The 18,702-nt window shown below is 35.1% G+C and overlaps 1 protein-coding gene across 6 annotated transcripts in view; it reads left to right on the top strand.

The window, feature by feature from the left end:
• The window catches only part of LOC119642650, a 135,712-nt gene that overhangs the window by 103,600 nt on the left and 13,410 nt on the right, over window positions 1-18,702 (top strand). For all 6 annotated transcript variants that reach the window (XM_038041868.1, XM_038041869.1, XM_038041870.1 and 3 more), the window contains 5 exons: window positions 3,421-3,903; window positions 5,740-5,946; window positions 10,524-10,666; window positions 10,789-10,942; window positions 13,981-15,237. In XM_038041868.1, coding sequence (XP_037897796.1) covers window positions 3,625-3,903; window positions 5,740-5,946; window positions 10,524-10,666; window positions 10,789-10,942; window positions 13,981-15,237 — 2,040 coding nt within the window. In that variant the 5' untranslated portion in view covers window positions 3,421-3,624. The remainder of the gene's footprint in view (window positions 1-3,420; window positions 3,904-5,739; window positions 5,947-10,523; window positions 10,667-10,788; window positions 10,943-13,980; window positions 15,238-18,702) is intronic.

Below are 18,702 nucleotides of genomic sequence, written 5' to 3'. Positions count from 1 at the left end.
CATATAAACTTACATTATTAAGCGTTCTAAATTTCATAAGCTTTCGCGGTCAAATTAAATGTGTTTAAAAGTTTCTATCAGTTTCAGCGAGAGAGGGGTTTCTATTAAGAACGTTTTTCACTTTCACTCAAGCCAAATTCAGCCTAACCTACGAGTTATAGTGGATCTTGATTTAAACTCAAGTCGCTTCTTTATCGCAGCTTGATAAGTAACTGAATAGTTTTTAATTTGTTTTTTGGATATACGAGAGGAATATGACCTTGATGTGTCCATTATGCCCAGAAATATACAGCGACAATGCGACCAGTGCAAATAATTCAACAGTCTGCATAATAATCAGTTAAATTAATCAATTGACTGGTCCAAATTTGCCGGCTTTCCTTTCTTTCGTCTTTAATCGGTTACAAAATCAAAAATTTGGCCTTTCCACTCTTTGGCCTACCGCATTAGCTCACCAAACAAAATCTGTGCACCTCTGCAAATTTCAAATGTTGTCATCACTTGACATAGTTTATTGAAGGAACAGCGAAATATAAGTGAATATAATTAGCTTGTCTGTCTTTGGCAGAAACGCTACTGTCACCACTTAAAACATACCAACAATAATAAAAGAAAAGAAAAGGTCACTTACGATTAGCTTAGTAATCAGCAGGCTCAGTTAAAGAAATGCTGCAGGTACTTGAGTGCATAACTGCTTGGAACTGAATGTCTTTTCAAATTCTACTTGAAACATCCGTTCATTCATCCATTCATCTGTTGCCTTGTAGAAGTCGCAAATACTCTGCATAAAGTATGCATTAAGTACAAAAAACTTGTCAAGAATTTCCTTTAAGCACTTAACAGTTCATATTAAAGTTCAATTAAGAACGACATGGGCCGCAACAGATGAGATGGATGAGAAAAATAAAAATTGAAATGCTTAATAAATATGCAATAATAGCGGTTAACTAGACATGAAACCTTTGCTGCTGCTGCTAGCATATTATTGCCGTTAATACATATACAAAAAATATGACATCTACAACTACATTGTTTCACATACAAATACTTATAAACATAATACTTATAAACACGCGTACACAGACTTTAAAATATTTAAAAAATTAAATTAGTTTTACAATATTTTTTTTCAGAGTAGACTTGTTATTCTGTTGCATTAAGGTGCAGAACACTGTAGATTTTTCACAAAACTTTCCTCACTCGTTCCCAAAAAAATGTTTTTCTTTAAAATTCGAAAAAAACTTAGTGTAGCTTGATCGAGACGCCCGTCTTCAAATTTAAAGATTGGAATAAAGTTTACGATGTCGATTATCAATTTGGGTATAGAATTAAAGTAAAAGGTAACACGCGCGACTCTCTCTTTGACAGATAAAGCAAAACCAACACTCTCAAGCACAAAGTCATAAAAAAGGAAAGGCAATAAGGGAGAATATTTGAACATAGAAAAGGATTTTTGTGGTCCTGCGATTGCAGCCCAATGGGAAAAAAGCAAGTAAGAAAGTTACATTCATCCAAGAAATCGGTTTCTTCTAAACACCCCAAGACTTTATAGATTAAACGCCCACCATAATTAGATTATAACTAACGCGCTATCGTATTCAATTCGCCAACTCCTTTCATTTGATACCTATATCGAAGGTATTTTTAAGAAAACATTTATCCACCTGGTCGCCGTGTCTACCACATTCACTTTAGAATTAACCTAGTTTTAGGCCGATAATATATCTTCATTTGAGCAATGTAGCATAGTTTTTTTTTGCTTTTAAACATTCTGTCTTGCTTGCCTTATGATACAATAAGCATAAAACTACATGAAAGTGAAAAAAATAAAGTTTAATCACTTGTAACTTTGTGTGGGCATCGCCGATTTTTCCCGCTTTTGCACCTCAAGAGCAGAGTGTTTCGTAAAGTAAAAGTGGAAATTTTCAGCTTTCTAACTTCTATAATTTCGAGCGAAAAACTAAGAATTGAAGTTGCGTTCAGTTTACGTTTCATTGCGGACTGCTGCTCCGACCAATTTGACCCATTTTCATTGCCAAGCTGCGTGCAAAAACTTTCATTGTTTTTGCCAAATTTAAAATCGATATCTTCATTTTTAGGAGTAGGACAGTGCCAACAACACACACCACACATACACACAGACATGGCTTAATTAATTTACAATTCCACGCTGATCAAGGATATTTTATAAGGTCTTTGAAGCTTCCTTTTGGGTCTTAGATACAGTATGAAAACAAAAAAAAAATGGGTATACACCGATCCTTCGGTAGTGGATATAATAATAATAAACATGTACGTAATAAATTTCAAAACCTGTTTTTTTCTCGAAACATGATTTTACAAAAACGCTTACGAAAAAATTTCTACATTTTGCTTCTTTTTTCCTTTCGAAGAAATACACGCAGAATGTTCGATACGTTAATCTAAATTAATGAAATAATATTTCGTTCTAACGTTAGTAATAAGAGTAGGAGCATTAGCAGTAGAAAAAATTGTTATGGCAACAGCAGCAGTAGAGCAAGTAAGCGTAAGAAACTTCACTCTCCAAGATAGCAATTAAATAAGAAGAGCGAATCGAAAATTTTCGAGTGACATTTCTGAATCTACAATGGTGTAAGAGACGTAAAATACTTGAGCACTATTTATATGGATCGATGGTAATAAAAGTTTCACGTAAACAAAATGCGTTTGGTTAGGAGGTCGCATGTCTATATGGTAAACGAATAAGTTATGAAAGACATTTATGCATAATGAAGCCAGATATTAGCTGGAGTGTATTTTCTCTAAAACTTATTTATTTATACCTATAATAAATATTTAAGTATGATCTAAAATACATGCTTTTGTTGAATTTCGCCGTTGATTGCATACACCTGCGGAAGGAGATTGCGATTAATATTTGATTGAGTAGCGTGTTTGCTATCCCTAATTAAGGAGCAGCGAAAGATGCTGACCTGGTTGCTAGGTCTCGCTCATATGCCAAAAGACCAATATAACTCGGTATCCAAAGACTTTAATTTTATTTTTGCAAACGGCAAAGGTATTCCTTACTTTATTAATCGTTTTCCAGTTGTAATTTAAAGGCTTACGAATAGATTTCATGGCTGACAAGCTGTCTGTAACGATAACCGTTTTACGTCTAGTTTTGTGAGCAATGCTTGTGGCTGCAAGCTCTAGCTTCGTAAATGCTGACGCGCTGTCGTATTCGATATGACTAATTTGTTTCTGTCCCGTGCCATCAGATATTGTACAGGCAGGAGACAGGTCATCAGCTTCAGAACCGTATGTAAAAAGAAGATGGCAACCATTAGTTTCTTTGCGATTAGTTCTTCGAAGAATGAAATTTGGCGCACATGTACAGCAAACCAAATGATTTACAAGTAAAGAGTAAACTATTTTTCTTTTCTTATTTATTTGCAGTGATTTTCATGAACGAATGAAGCAGAAATGAAAAAACGTGAGAGGTTAATCGTAAGGACTGTGGAGACAACAATCGTCGAAATATTGTAAAACTTAAAAAAATAAAAATACAAATCCAAAATCTAATAGAAATCCGTACCAAAGTTTAAAGTTTATATCAATTAAAAAAGAGTTTAAGTTAAAAAAAAAAAAAGAAAAGCTGAAATGCCTACAGAAGATAAGCGAAGTATAACTTCGCCAACATCAACAACCAATGCTAAGGACAATAACGTTATAATACCTAGATTAGAGGAACAACATCAACAATATCCATCAAAACAGCAATTACAGGAATTAACGCAATTATCAATTGAAGAACGCGAACAGCAACATCGACCACATCATAATAGTAAATTAAATCTAACAATGGAAATTGATAATATGTCAACATCGCAAACGTCAACCACATCATCGAATGCTAGTTGTAACGGGAGTAAAAAAACGGTACGTCCGAATCTTAAGCTTGTATATAAACGTAAATCTTGCGCCGCCTTAAGGTTTTTTTTCTTTCAAACAAAATTTTTAAGCTAAAGATTTGATTAACTTTATAGTGAAAGCCTCCCTCGTATCATTAATTAAAGTTCGTGGCACATTAAAGATATAGTCCATTAAGAAAAAAATTGTATTTATTTTATCATATTTTCACAGTATTATTAACTAACTTACGAGGTTTCCAATCAGGCAAGCAAATGATGTATCCTGGTCGTGTGATTATACAGCTTTACCCAGCTGATGACTTTTAGTTTTTTGTTTCATACGCTAATATAATTACCCTTGCTCCTCTGTGCTCTCACTCAAAATTCCTTTACTACCGTCATGTAAAACCTTTTTTTCTTCTACTTGAGAGAGTATTGGTATATTCACCATTATTCTTTCAAAGCTTAAGATGTATGTTTTTTCTCTATCTGCTCACAGTTTTATGCAACCTTCTGCTGTTACGTTTGTTTGTTTTCTTCACTTGCTTTTCTTCTTCTTCTAGTGGTTTTAAAAGGTTAATGTTTATACAAAAGGCACATATATATACATATACCGGTGTATCAAGAAGTTTTCATACACTTTCTGGCCTCGCAATCATACCCGTGCACGTTCCGTTATTGATTTTCCCACTAACTGCTGCTGCGGACGAGCATATTAAGCATGTTGCCCTTTTCAATGTCAATGCCTTTAAAGTAAATACCAGACAATCTCAGACGTACTGAAAATAGATTACAATATAAAACAATATATAACAATGCATCATTTTTGACTGAATATTTGGCGCTTGCTGCCTTACAACATATTTATATGTGTGTATTATGGGTCGTTTTTACGACCTTTATCCTCAAATCTATTTAAGTGACATATGCTTGCAACGTCAGAAATTCAACCTTTGCTCCGAATATGATTCTAAATCGATCAGTTTAATTGATCAGTTAGTTTGCAAGGCGATGTTACGATACATCCGCACGGGCTCAATACGTCTTTAACCAGACGTAGATTTTTGGCAGCAAAATCACTTTTGATAAATATGGGAACACATTTTTCGACAGATTATCTCCATGTGAGGGAAGTAAACAATAATTAGTAACATTCCGTCTTGTTTATCTTATGAGTATTAAGCACAAAAAATCAAAAAAGTTAAAAAATCACTTATAACTTTAGCTAGGCGTGGCCGATTTTTTCCAATTTTCCACACATGTTACAAGACCACCCATCGAATGTACGAAAAAATTTCTTATTCTTTAATTATCTTTGTATCTGTAATTTGTAAGTAACGAGCAAAAACGAAATTGTTTTTATTTTTGAGGTCAGAAGTGATCGCAGATCCTATTGTACCGTGGTCGTGAACTTCGACGAGTTTGGCCCGCGTTCAATACCAAATTGCAAGCAAAAATTTCTAATCTTTCTGACGAATTTAAAGCCGATAGTGTGATTTTTGCTACAGAAAAAGTGTTTAAGACAGGCGTGTTTAGACGGACTTGCTTAAATCGGTTTAGAATTTGATGCTGATCAAGAATATATATATATACTCCATGGATCCTTGCAGCTTCCTTCTGGGTGCTGTAAACATCTTGGCCAAGTGAATATACCCCTTATCCTCCGCTGATGGAAGGAAGTTGTAATCGTTTCAATTTTATCATGAATGTATGAGGGAAGCCGTAAGGGACATTTAATGATTCTTCTTCCCCGACTATAATGTGTGTACTTATTCATAATAGAAGCTAAGAAAGACGTGATATATATAATTTTTTTAATTAAATTTTAAAAGGTGGTTAATACGCTTCTTCCGTTTTTTTTCAGACCATTGCTTCGGCCGATCCCACAGCCTATGTGGCCAAGGCTAGAGTAACACGTCCCACACCGCCACCACCACCATACAATCCTATGCAATTTGTACAAATTAAACCTTGCAATTTGTATCAAACAGCTCAGGAGCAACTGAAAAAAGCAGAAGAAGTGAAGAAAATCCAAGAAATACGGAAGGAGGAACCAGAAGATTGGCAGAATGTAAGTATATTAGTGATATTTATTAAACAGTGCTCCACATAAATGCTGAACCGAATTAAATCTGTCTGCAGATCATTCAACGTAGCTTTACTTTTACTGTTTTCTTAAGTCACGAGGATCAGTTAGAACCTGTTCTTCCACTTCTTAAATCAAAAGCGAACAACCTTAATGCAAAATTCCATACAACCCTTTTTGGGGAAAATAAAGTAATTTGTATGGCAAAATTGTCAAATTTTTAGTTCGTCATGATGAGAATTAGTTCGTCGAAATTCTATCGACTATACGGTAGATCCTCTATAAAAATGAAAGAAATCAGCCATGCCTACTCAAATTTATAGATTATGAAAATTTAGTTCTTTTCTTTTTTTTATAATCACGTTGATGGTATAAAAAATATTGTCGCAACATTTTGTGTTATTTTTTTAAACTATTGCTTACTAATTCGAAATAATTTAAGGTGCATTTGGATATTTTTTGCAACAAAAAATCACGTACTTGTTAGCGATCAATGATATTATTCCGCAAAAACCTTCCAACCAAGCGGTAGCAGCCCCTCCTTAGCTGGACTAGCAACTTGAAATTCAATGTAATTCACATTTTGGCCTCAACTTCCATTTAATTGGTATCATATTTGCTTGGCGGAACCCAATACTCCTGTTGGCAAACTTTTCTTTGGCATTTTTAACGCCTCTTCTTTTCCTGTCACCGTGTAATTTGAAATGCAATGTAATTTGAGGTCAGAATTCTTAAACCGCCAAACTGTGGTTCTGATGAAACTTTCACAACAAACAAATACGATATTGATCAGTCGAATACCAATATTTTTAAAGCTTATTATATTTACTTCGAAACAAATAGAGGACAAACATAAAATGCTATGTGGAAAGAAAAAATTAAAGTATCGAAAAAGTATGATAAAATAGCGATATATATTTTTGAAATTTTTTGGGTTCGTTGCAAGCGATATGATTTAACACCAACGCTTGCGTGTGTGATGTATATGCGATCTGGATTAATTTAAGTCTGTTTTCGTCTATAGGAAAAGCATGAAATTTCAAAAAATGTAAACTTACATAATGAAAATAACATTACATTAGAGGGCGACATCGTGGAACATTTTCAGACAAAAACAATGGATTTTAAACTATGCGCATGCAATACAAGAAAGCTCAGATGCCAATTTCAACCGAAATATATAAACCTTCACGTAATCTCTCGTTTCTTCTCGCTTTTTTGTTCGCTTAACTTGAAGAAGTGGCAAATCGCTGGCACAAGTAAACCAAGTAGGGAAATTACATTCGGTCGTGATCGAATTTTTTATACCCATCTTAAAAGGAATTAAACACAAGGTAAAGAACCAAACTTTCATAATCTATATCATTGCGTGAGTGCAGCTGATTTTTTCTATTTTCAGAACAGAGTTGGAAATTTATATGGTATATATGCATTGTTTAAGAGTAATAAGCAAGAAACACGGGAAGCAAAGATTTTCACTTTTTTTGTTGCGTAGGCATGTAGGCGTTGTAGGCCTGTCATTTGACGGGTTAATTTGGTTTATTTTCAAATTCTTTTGCACATTCATAAGCGATATCTTCATTTTTACGAAAGGGAGAACGCTTACCACAGATACTAAACAACTGCATAGACGAACAGATGGACATGCGGATATGCTTTGATGCCCTCCGAATTTGAAAGTGGACAAGAATTTGTACACTTTATGCGGTTTTGAAGCTTAATACTGCCCGTAACAATATTATTGAAAAAGTATTAAATTTTTATACATTATAGTATTGGATAGACGAGGTCAATTTTCTCCATCTTTGCACGGTTACTACAATGTCGCCCATAGAGTATGCGTTCAGATTTTTGTAGATTTGTTTGCTCGACTTTATGAGCAAAAAAGCCATTTTTTATTCCTTTCAAACAACGGAATTGCGTTCAGTTTACGACTAATTTGACCCATTTGCAATACCAAGCCGCGTGCAGGAGCTTGAAATGTGACTGCCAAATTTGAAATGATATCTTCATTTTTGTGAGGATGCTTACAACAGACGTTGGACAAGCGGATAGATCGACATCCTTGAATCGATTTCGAATTTGATGCTAATCAAGAATAGGTAAACTTTGTGGGGTCTCTGAAGCTCTCTTCTGGCTGTTTCAAACGTTTTGACAAAATTAATATACCCCTCATCCCTCGATGATGGGATGATGATCAATTGAAAATGATCAGTTATTACCTACAATTCTCTGACTGAACTAACAAATGACTGACTCACCAATCAGTTTGTTACAGATTCGTGACAAATTTATACAAAAACGTAACACTCACGTAACTAACTTTTGACAAACAAGGATTAGGTGAGTGAGTGAGCGACTACGTATGTATATATATATGGTCGACATAATCTATTATGTTGGCTGTACATAGAGAGCCAAACCAGTACATATACACAAAGTTACCACAAGTACTTGATGTGTCAACAATTTAGAGCGTACTTAAAATTCCGCATATGAAACAATTTAAACATGTTTTTTAATTTTGTTGTTTTGTGCGAACAACATTTGTTGCTGTTGCTGTCGTCATTGTTATGTAGTGCGGTTAAGCTCCAAATTTTTTTTTTAAGATCTCTTGCTTTCATGAGAAAATGTTGGGTTTATCAGTGAATAATGCGGATTTTGTGGATCAAGATGGGAATGATTTTGTGAAAAAGCGCTTTTTTGACTGTACATTTTTCAAAAATATGCAAATATTTTTAATGTCTTAATTGGAAATTTTTTGTTTCAACTCGAACAGTTCAGAAACCCACATCTTTCTTTATTTAAAATTTGTTCTTCCAAATAATAATATAAACTGGTTAAACTTCATTTTGAATTGATGCGTATGTACATGCGCTTCTCGTTTCGTTCTATATCGTTTGGTTTATAATTCTACTTTAGAATTCTCAGAAAGAGGCAAATTTTTATTGGCGATGACAATTCGATCAATTCCAACCGATCTCTTTTAAGTTCGTCTGTGCGTTCCAGAAGTAAGTAAGTTTTCTCCACCAGACAGCTTTGAAGCTTTGGACGCATCCGCAAAAAACTGCCATTAGTAACGGATAGACCCGTTGTAGTATGAGACTCAACGAAAAATTAAATCCAAATTGTAACGAGAAGGTGATTTGTATTGCAGGCGCAAATTAGCGCATGCTAGTGTATACATGCATGCAAGCGTATCTATATCTTTATAAGGAATTATGTAATTCTTGGGGCTTAAATAAAAATTATTGCTAAAAAAAACTCTCGTTTCAACTCTCGTACAATTATTCGCTCTTCTTTGCTTCACTTTCTATGAATTTTAAATATTTTTTACTGGATTTTATATGAGGATGATGTTAAGTAACCGCCAAGTTTTATTAAAGTCTTAAGCGACACAAAATCACATGTTTAATGAATTTGGTTGGACACGTTCGCCGTAAATTTCATAACATCTATGAGACATTTTTTGCGTAAATATATTTTTAATTAATTTCTGTCCTATTAGGCCGATTCAATTGCACATTTATAATAATTTTTTAACTGGAGTCAAACCGATTTTCATCCCTGCGCAATCGTTAAACGACAAATTTTCTCTTTTTATACGCTACTCATTAGCTCACTTGTGATGGGATTATAAGAAAAGTAAACTTTTTACTTCAGAGAGATCTACATCTTTTATAGACATATAATAAGTACACATAGGCAGATTGTTTTGAACTACATTGACCAATTGCATCTAATGGCAATTAAAAGTGAAACAACTACCAATTTTTTACGCACCGATCAATAAGATATTCAAGCAGTAGATCTGGATTGGGCTATGTGGATAAACTTATTAGTAATATGTGCTTAATTCTATCCTAAACTATTAAGGAAATTTTTTTCTTTTCTGAGATCACGTAATTCTTAACAACGACTTCGCGGAGATTAGAGGATTTAACTGACTGAATTTCCAATCATTTACGCCCATAAAGTAGGTTAGGTATTAAGTAGAATATATATTGAACAGAATTCGCAGCTCATCTCCTGTAACGTAAATGATGTAACGAAAATTTGTACCTTAACTACATCTTGTTTACTTCCGCTTTTCAACGTATTATTTTGACTAACAGCAGTATCTGATATTAATGCAGAATAGTGAGTAATAATTATCCTTCGATTTTAAGTTGACAAAGAGTTACGGACAGATTAGCGAAATAATAAAACGTAGCGGCACAGGTCTGTCTGTCACTTCTCTTTTTTATAAGTAATCAATCTCTTTTAGTTTTTTGCCGAACCTTTTGAGACCATATGCGTTGACCAATTCCCCATTCTAACCAACTCACATGTAAATTATTGTAGCAGACCGCAGCTGAAGGAAAATATTTCACATAAAACTCTCTCTTGTTTTAGCATAGAAAACGAAGCCAATATCAAAAAATATTTGTTTTCACTGTTTCTAATCTTTTCGTCTTCTTTTCTTTCCCTTTCAATAAAAACAATCGCGTCTTCGCAAACTCTACCTTCGCTACACAAACCTATCTACACAACGTTATATGACTTCACAATAATAATATCAGAATCTTGACAATTGGAAATCGTCACGTAGAAAACGTGTTGAACATATCATTGATCGTGTGGTGGAAGTGAAAAAGCTTGAAATGGAAGAACATGATCGCACGCGTCGAAAATCGAAAACGTTTTCTGAAATGATCGAAGAAAGGTATGGTATGATATGGCTTTTTCGTTTCGGAATGTCGATAACGTATGAAAAAAATTGAAAAGCTGTTTTTTATACAAATTTTTGGACATTTTCTGTAAAGAATTTTTATTTCTTTATTTTAGAGGTGAACGGGCAGGTCGGAGTCTTAATAAATTAGCCTCATTAGCTGTTTACAACGAAGATGAATCGAATGATTTAAGTGACCTTGGTATTGGTACAAGCAGTGCCAGTGGAAAAAGCAGTTTATCTGAGGACTGCGACAACAACAGTGCTATAGTAAGTAATTAGTATTCAATATTTATATTTTTTAGAGAAATTCTTCAAACTTAACAAAAATAATTCATAAACCATTGTCTTACCGTATTTGCGTAAAAAGAAAGTTTTTTTGCTTTCGTTCAAATTAACAACAAAGCAATGAATACTTCATATGGTAGATACCATTAAGACTGCTTAATTGTTTTTAACTTATTAATATATAGTGTACCCGCTCAAGCGGAATTTAACGAAAAAATAAAATATTAAATAAATAAATATTTAATAAGTGGTTAGAGATTGCACAGTAGGCGTCGCCGCTTAAACATTTGCAAAAATTAAACAAATATCTGACCCCATAGTCTTCATTGCACAATAACTTCGTAGGACAACATACGCAAGCAAGATAACTATTGGCAAATCCATATGATTTTTAAATAATATCAACCTTAGAACGGAACTTATCAAAATGTCATGGTGTTCCAAACGTTAACTTACAAGCGATCGTTGTTTTAATGTGACTGTACACGAAATTCAGGATAGGCTTACTAAAATAATTGTAACCTGCGAAGTAATGGTCGGAGTGTCGTGAACTTCAGATACATTTTGTTTAAGGGTTGCTGTTACCTAAAAATCATATGGAGTGATATTTTATTAAGTTGAAAGACGTATAATATGGTAAAGGAAAGTCCCGGTAATAATCGATTATGACCTGACAGTAAGTTAAAAAATACCGCTCAGTAAATTACCGTGACGTTCATTACCTTCTTCTACCTGCTAATAGTTGCGTTCGTTCTTTATAGTTTACATTGGCTTTGATGAGCATATATTAAACAGGCGTCAAAAATGCTTTTATCTCAGAAAAAAATGTGTGAACCGGTTAATTGAAGTACTATCCAACCCTGGCTACTGCCTTTTTCACCTGTTATATAACTTTTTGAATTCCATGTCGATAATATGTCTTATTTCTTGAGGCATTCCCCAAAAGAACTCATATTTCACAAAAATGGAAGCACCGCTCGAACAGACAATAAGTCATTCAGTGGAGCCAGTACTAATCGGAAGTAATGCCTAATAACAGTGGGGAGGATTGTACGTTTTGCTGTAAAATTGTAATCATTTCCTGATGGAGCTTTGATATATAAGGTCGATTTCCGCGTATGGAAAACTCACAATAATATGACTTTTGGCATACCCCGCCCATTTCCTGTCGTCATTGAATGAATTCCTGTTGATATCGTTCCTTAGCGATGATTCAATTTGGTTAGAAAAAGACATAACAAACACCATCCTTGTAGATTTTGGGTATTGTAAGGCATCCATTCTTCATCGTTCCTAATACTTTAGCAGCACCTTTTCCTTCTCAAGTTAAGCAGGAAAAGTAAAGTTTACTCAAATCAGATATTTTGGTGCAGAACTGTACACCTATACAACCAAGAAAGTAATTTGTACTTTCAATACAACCCTGCCTTTATGAAAAATCAACACTTTATTTACAAAAATTTTCATATATGGTAATGTGTAATACACAAAGATGCTTGACTTAACAATTACCTATACTAAATTTGGACCACGTCTGTGCACATCTTGTAATGTGTTAAGCGGTTTTAATACTATTTCTATTGTTAATGAGATTTAGGAACCAACCCATGGTTATAAGTTATTCTTTGTCTTGTTGTATTGGTTACGTGTCCTTTTTTATATTTTTCGAAAGCTTTACATAAAACAGTTTATTTGGAATTCAATCTCTATCCGCAATAAGTATAATGTTTGTATTGCGACCAAGCTGTCCACTTAGCGATTGGCATAATAACGATTAACCCCTAGTGCGAGAACACAATTCTTATTAATCTGTTTGTATGGACTGTTTCTTATATGCCAAAGAAGATGTTAACTAATTTACGGAAATGGTATGTTTGAATTGACTTACTACACCTCACTTAATTATGAGTACAGATGCGGCTTTGACCGGCCAGATTGCGGACTTTGCGTCCTTTTCACGTTTTAATAAAATATATTGACGTACAATACATTTATTGACGACATAAATACGATGAAGACATCAAAGCTGAACAGTTGGCTTTGTTATTGTAATCCTTTCTGTTGCTTTTAGTTGTGAAATTAAACCCTTCAAAGCCAAGAAAACGTTTTCGATTCCTAAGTACAAATGTGTTCCACGTTGGATCGATCGCACGGGATTCCACTGGATATTAATGCGTCAAATTGTATGGCCAGACCAGCAACTTTTCCTTAAAGGGTGTACTAGATAGCTTGCCAATTTGGCATGGAAACACAAAGAAAACTTGCTTCTTCTATTTCGTAGTTACTTCAAATATATTGTCCACGATCTCTTCCATTAAAATATACAACTGAAAAAACTCATTAGAGGTTATCCGTGCAGGATGCGCTTTTAAGGCTCATTCGGGCTTTGAATTTGTATTTTTAGAGTATTTCATATCGCATTTCAAAAACTGTGCTTTTATTTTACTTTAAATTAATAATTAATATCTTTATAAGAATTGTTTTTTGATTTTGAGTTAGTCATGATTAACAATTTTCGTTTTTATAAGGAATCATGTTGTGGGAGGATTCATTATAAAAACATGTGTATGAATTAAGGTTAAATATGCTAAAGGTAGTAAACTGTGGAAAGAAAATTTCACTTTCTTGGGTGACTGTACAAATTATGTTCTTCTTTTATTTTTATATCTCTTTATGCGCAAACATATAATTTTAATTATAAACTAAAGTTAAAGACGCCAGTAGTCATCACGATGCTGTGTTATCATTGAATTGTTTAATTAACGCTCGAATTGATTTATCGCTAGCACTGATCTTGTCGCTCTTCTTGTATTGAAATACAATTTGATTTCTTCTTTATTTCGATTTTGTTCCTTGATAGGAGTGGATTATTAAGAGTGCTGATGTCTATATATATTTTATTTTTTCTGTGCCAGGCATTGTCAGATTATGTAGTGGTTCACATCGTCATTTATTGATATTAGCGTATAATTTATCTTGATAATAATCGCAATTTCTGTTTGTTTTGTTGTTAATTGCAGAGTGATAATGTCGTCGAATTTGAAACAGCAATCATGGTGACAAGTCAAAAATCTGCGAAAAATAGTACAACACGAGAGTACATCTCCTCGCCTGGTTATGAAACATCTTCGAGCACAGCACCCGCTAGCTCACCCGATCCTTGTGAATACACTTATGAGGGTGCCATACAGGATTACAAACAAAGGGTGTCAAGAGCTGCCTGTGGCTTAATGGCTTTAAGCCTAAATAAAATTACTGTCAATAATACTAGTAATGGCATCGTTCACTCAAAAGAATCGACACCCGAGAGGTCTTCTAATGGCAGCCAGAATGGTAATGCCGGTTTTAAAGAAATCTATCCACCTCGTCGAGGTAGTAAAATTGAAGATCGCTTAATAGGCTTTGAAGTACAATCGCCGAGCGAAGAATGTGTGGAACAGAAAAAAGTCGATGTACCAAAAATCGATATTTCGAAGCGCAAAGAAATTTTCGAAAATCAACAACAATTAGCTCAACAGTATGTACCAAAGTCTCAAGGAGTCTTAGCTAATACAGAATCAGGCACATCAGCAGCAATGCAACGTGTTTCTTTACTTGATCGTTTCAAGGTACAAGACAATCACAGCGAATTGTCAGAATTTAACCGAAAGGACAATAAATGTTCATCGGGTGAGATAACTAGCATAAAAGATCGTTTACAAAGCTTAGAGCAAAAAAAACAGAATTTAGTCAAAAGTGGAAACAGTTTGACAAAATCGTCCATAGTCGATATACCTGTGCCACCGTTAAAGGAGCGTTTATCTAGTTTACAAAGTGCTGTAGCCAAAGAAGAGGTACGTAAACCCCCCGTTGCTCTGGTCGACGCTCGTCAACTGGAAATTATGAAAAACGAAGATGAAAAAGCAAAACAGGCTCTGAGAGAAGTATCACGCAGCGAGATCAACAATGAGTACGTCAAAGCTACGAACGATAACGAACTTGAACGAGGTGATAGCCGAGTGCATAGCGCCGATAATATAGAAGTTGACAATCGTGGTTTGCAGGTCGAACAATTGCAAAAACAACAGGAACACAAGTTGCATGCTGCAATCGAAGCGCTGGCTTTGGAAGAACAGCAACTGGCGGCGGCAGCCAATGTAGTCAATCAAATCGAAGCTGAATTTGAGGAATTGTCATTGGGATCAGTAGCTTTAGCCCCGTTGCCCACAGCTGTGTCATCATCACCCATACCAGTGGCAACTACTTCCCCCAGTACTAACGAAACCATGGAATATAGTGTAAGTTCTACTAACAACGATTCTTTTATATCTTATAGTTCCAATAATGATAATACACGTAGTTTAAAATCAAGTAGTTTGGTTACGGGTAATGATAATAAGGTGAAGGATTTTTCTTCAATTACTGCTTTAAATTCTACTGCTTCGAAGTTGCCTCGTAAACTTACTAATGAAATGATTCATGCCCGAAATCTTTTAAAAATTTTCAAAGAAACGTTTCAAAATGAAGAAGTCGAACTAGATGAAAGACTTAAAGAAGAGCTGGGAAGAGAGGATTTTGAAATTTTCAATAGGTCAGGGATGCTTAAAACTCAGATATGCGAACATTTGGCTTTAGCCTCCGAATTGCCCCCCCTTATCACTAAGCCACCTATAGCTCCCACTTCTTGTCAGGTTGTAGATTCCAACAGCAATGTTACCGCTGGAGAACATCATCTCAGTCCCACAAGCCAACGCAAATGCCCTGATTCTCCTTTTAGCATTAATGGCCGCGTTGAAATATTCAATTCTAAGTCTTTACACGTTAGTGATAACAAAATGAAACTCCTGCCATCAACTCCCCCATCTTCAACACCACTTGCAACCGCAAAGAAATCACATTTGCCCTACATAGTTAAAGCATCAAACAATTCATCTACAACCAGCAATATCGAATTTCCCAAACAACAAAAACCAACTCAATCAGCAACCGCATTGCAAACAGTTACTGAAGCAACGACATCTGTTAAACAGCAAGAAAAAATAGATACAAAACCAATGCCAGCCATGCGACCAACAGTAGTCAATGAACCTCAGAGTGAATGCCATATACGAACTAGTGAAGCAATCAAGCAGCAACCGGAGGTAGTTGTATGTGCTCCTCCGGTTACCATAGTCAATGCAGAAGAATTACCGAAACCTAATACCGTTAAAAACCTTTCTTCATGCTTTCAGCAACAATGTCAACAAAAAAAAAATAATTCAACTTTGCAAGGTAAACTAATATCTCCACCCAAGCCTTTACCGCGCAGCTCTCAAATATCGCAGCCTCCTGTGGCTGCTAAGAGGAATCTAATGCCACTCAATAAATCTGAAGCACTAAGTATGGAAGAAGAGAAAAAACCACCGCTTATTTCCACTTCGTCTACATCATCGACTTGTTCTAGCGATTGTACGGTAATTGAAGCTCAACAAAATACCTACCTACGATCATCAACAACGTCAAACAATTCAGCTGCCACTTCCGCGATGGAAGCCAGCAAAATTAAATCCCAAGTTCAAATCCATGGAGACGAAAGCGATGAAGACAAAAGAAAAGAAAGTGGATGCTTAAAATATTCTAAAGATGTTTTATCTGCAGAAATACCAGTTTTGGTTAGTTGTTCTCCAAACGAATCCAGTCTATATAAATTAGCTAACTCAACACCCTATTCATCTTCAAGTCCCATCGTACAAACACCTACAATACCCACATCACTTGTTTTGAACTCTGCTATGTGCTCCACTCTTGTAGCGTCGCTCCCAATCACTCCAGCTCTTGCTAAAATACAGAGACAGGAAATCGTCGGGGAAGAGACTCGTAAAATGTTGGATGTGGCCACCCAACGCCTACCTTATCCAGAATATGTTGAAGTTAACCGTGAGGAAATAGAGAACTCTTCGGTTGCGATTGCAAATTTTGACACTTCGCGGCAACCGTACATAAAAGAAGATTTCTGCCAAAAAGTAGACATACATACCATACCAGATAGTCGGCAGTCATCCGCAACCACCAAATTTATATCCGTTTCCCCTACGGAAATTTGCAAAAGTGACAACTCATGTCGTTCAGTTGGTTCCTTGCCTTTAAAAAGTCTCAGTAAGCCCAATTCTCCTATAATAGCAGCACGGGCAGCTCATTCTAGAGCTTTGATAGAAACTTGTGAAAAAATCATAGCCGAAGAGAAGTTAGCGAGCAGCCAATTGAAATCTACTTTACCCTCCTCTTCTTTACAGTGCAATACCCCGATTTCGCAAAGAAAATCCAAAATTCCGTTGCCCTTGACAACCTGTTGCAAACCAGCTGAATCAATAACTGAAGCCGATCTTCAGCAAAACACATCGCCTCGAAATCCCCGCAAAGATGACAGGGATGATAACGTTGTCATAGCACGCATGCACGTAGTGGAAACACAAATTAAAGTAACTACCACAACACCGCCTACATCTCCCAAGCCTAAAATTAAATCCTTAAGTAATTCACCACAACCCCAGTCGCAGACGCAACACTCACCTAGAAAGACCAAAAATATATTCGATTTCCTTAAACGTAACTTTGGTGTAGGCTTCCAAAATACGAACGAAGAGACCACTTCTGCTGTCCCCTCGACTCCTGAGGCGCTACAGCGAACACCTAATCCACTCGTTTTGACTAACGATGACATCGTTAAATACGACGAAATCCACAAAATTGATAATGCAAAGTTTTATTTACCTGCCGATGATACCCCTCCACCTCCTCTGCCCGACAGTCCGGCACCGGTTAATATAGAAATCACTAAACGCTTTATAACGGATGAAATTTTTGAAGATGGTAAAACCGAAATGGATCTTACTATGGAAATAAATGAGTTGTTAGATGACGAGCTGAATAAATTGAATGAGGAAATTAAAGAATTGGAAAAAGTTGAAAAGACTAATAATTGATTATGAAAAGAAAATTTCTCGTAGTACGGTTTGAGATTATATAGATACCCAATGTCATAAGTGGCAGCTTTTTCGGAGTTTTATCTATAATTCAGCTTTTTAAATATAGTATGAATATATATCGACATGAAGTTGCTGGCATGCCAGGGCGAAATAAATATGATGGAGTTTTGGAAATCAGTGATAAAGAGTTCACAATGACATTCAGTTCATTTTTTATTATTATTATTATTTTTTTTTTGTGAGAGCATTTCCATTTAAATGCAATAGAAAGTCCTGGAAGAGGGAGAAAACCATTATCATCTCAGATATTTTTAAAGATATTGGCTTATAAATTATATATAGGGAGGACGGGGAAGCTAATGAAAAGTAATGATTTATAATATTCTAAACTGCCCTTGTATGAATCTAAGTAAACTGGCATTCGACATATGTGCATTTGGTACACTCCGAAACTTATGATATTATACTTGTAAAGATAACAAGCACAGAAGTTCATACTTCTTCGTTAAAACGGACAGTGTATTATAAGTGGAACATACAAAAATTTCGGGCACAGGCAAAATACATGGTTTTGAAGTTTTTAATTAGTATACCAAACTTGTAGACTACTTTTTGTTTTCTCTTCCGATTGCTTTACAATACGTGTAAAGTTTCCCAATCTTTTAAATAATTTAATTTAATTTAAAAGTTACTTAATTGGTGGCTTAGTTTCTTAAAACTCGAATTAGGCACATAATTATTTAAAGCACCGACAAAATGCATAATAAAGTGGCAAGAAGGCAAACTTGAGATTACCAT

Source organism: Glossina fuscipes, unplaced genomic scaffold (assembly GCF_014805625.2).
Source record: "Glossina fuscipes isolate IAEA_lab_2018 unplaced genomic scaffold, Yale_Gfus_2 238, whole genome shotgun sequence".
NCBI classification, from domain to species: Eukaryota; Metazoa; Arthropoda; class Insecta; order Diptera; family Glossinidae; genus Glossina; species Glossina fuscipes.
Note: the sequence above shows the minus strand (reverse complement) of the source record. Positions and strands in the feature narration are given on the sequence as shown.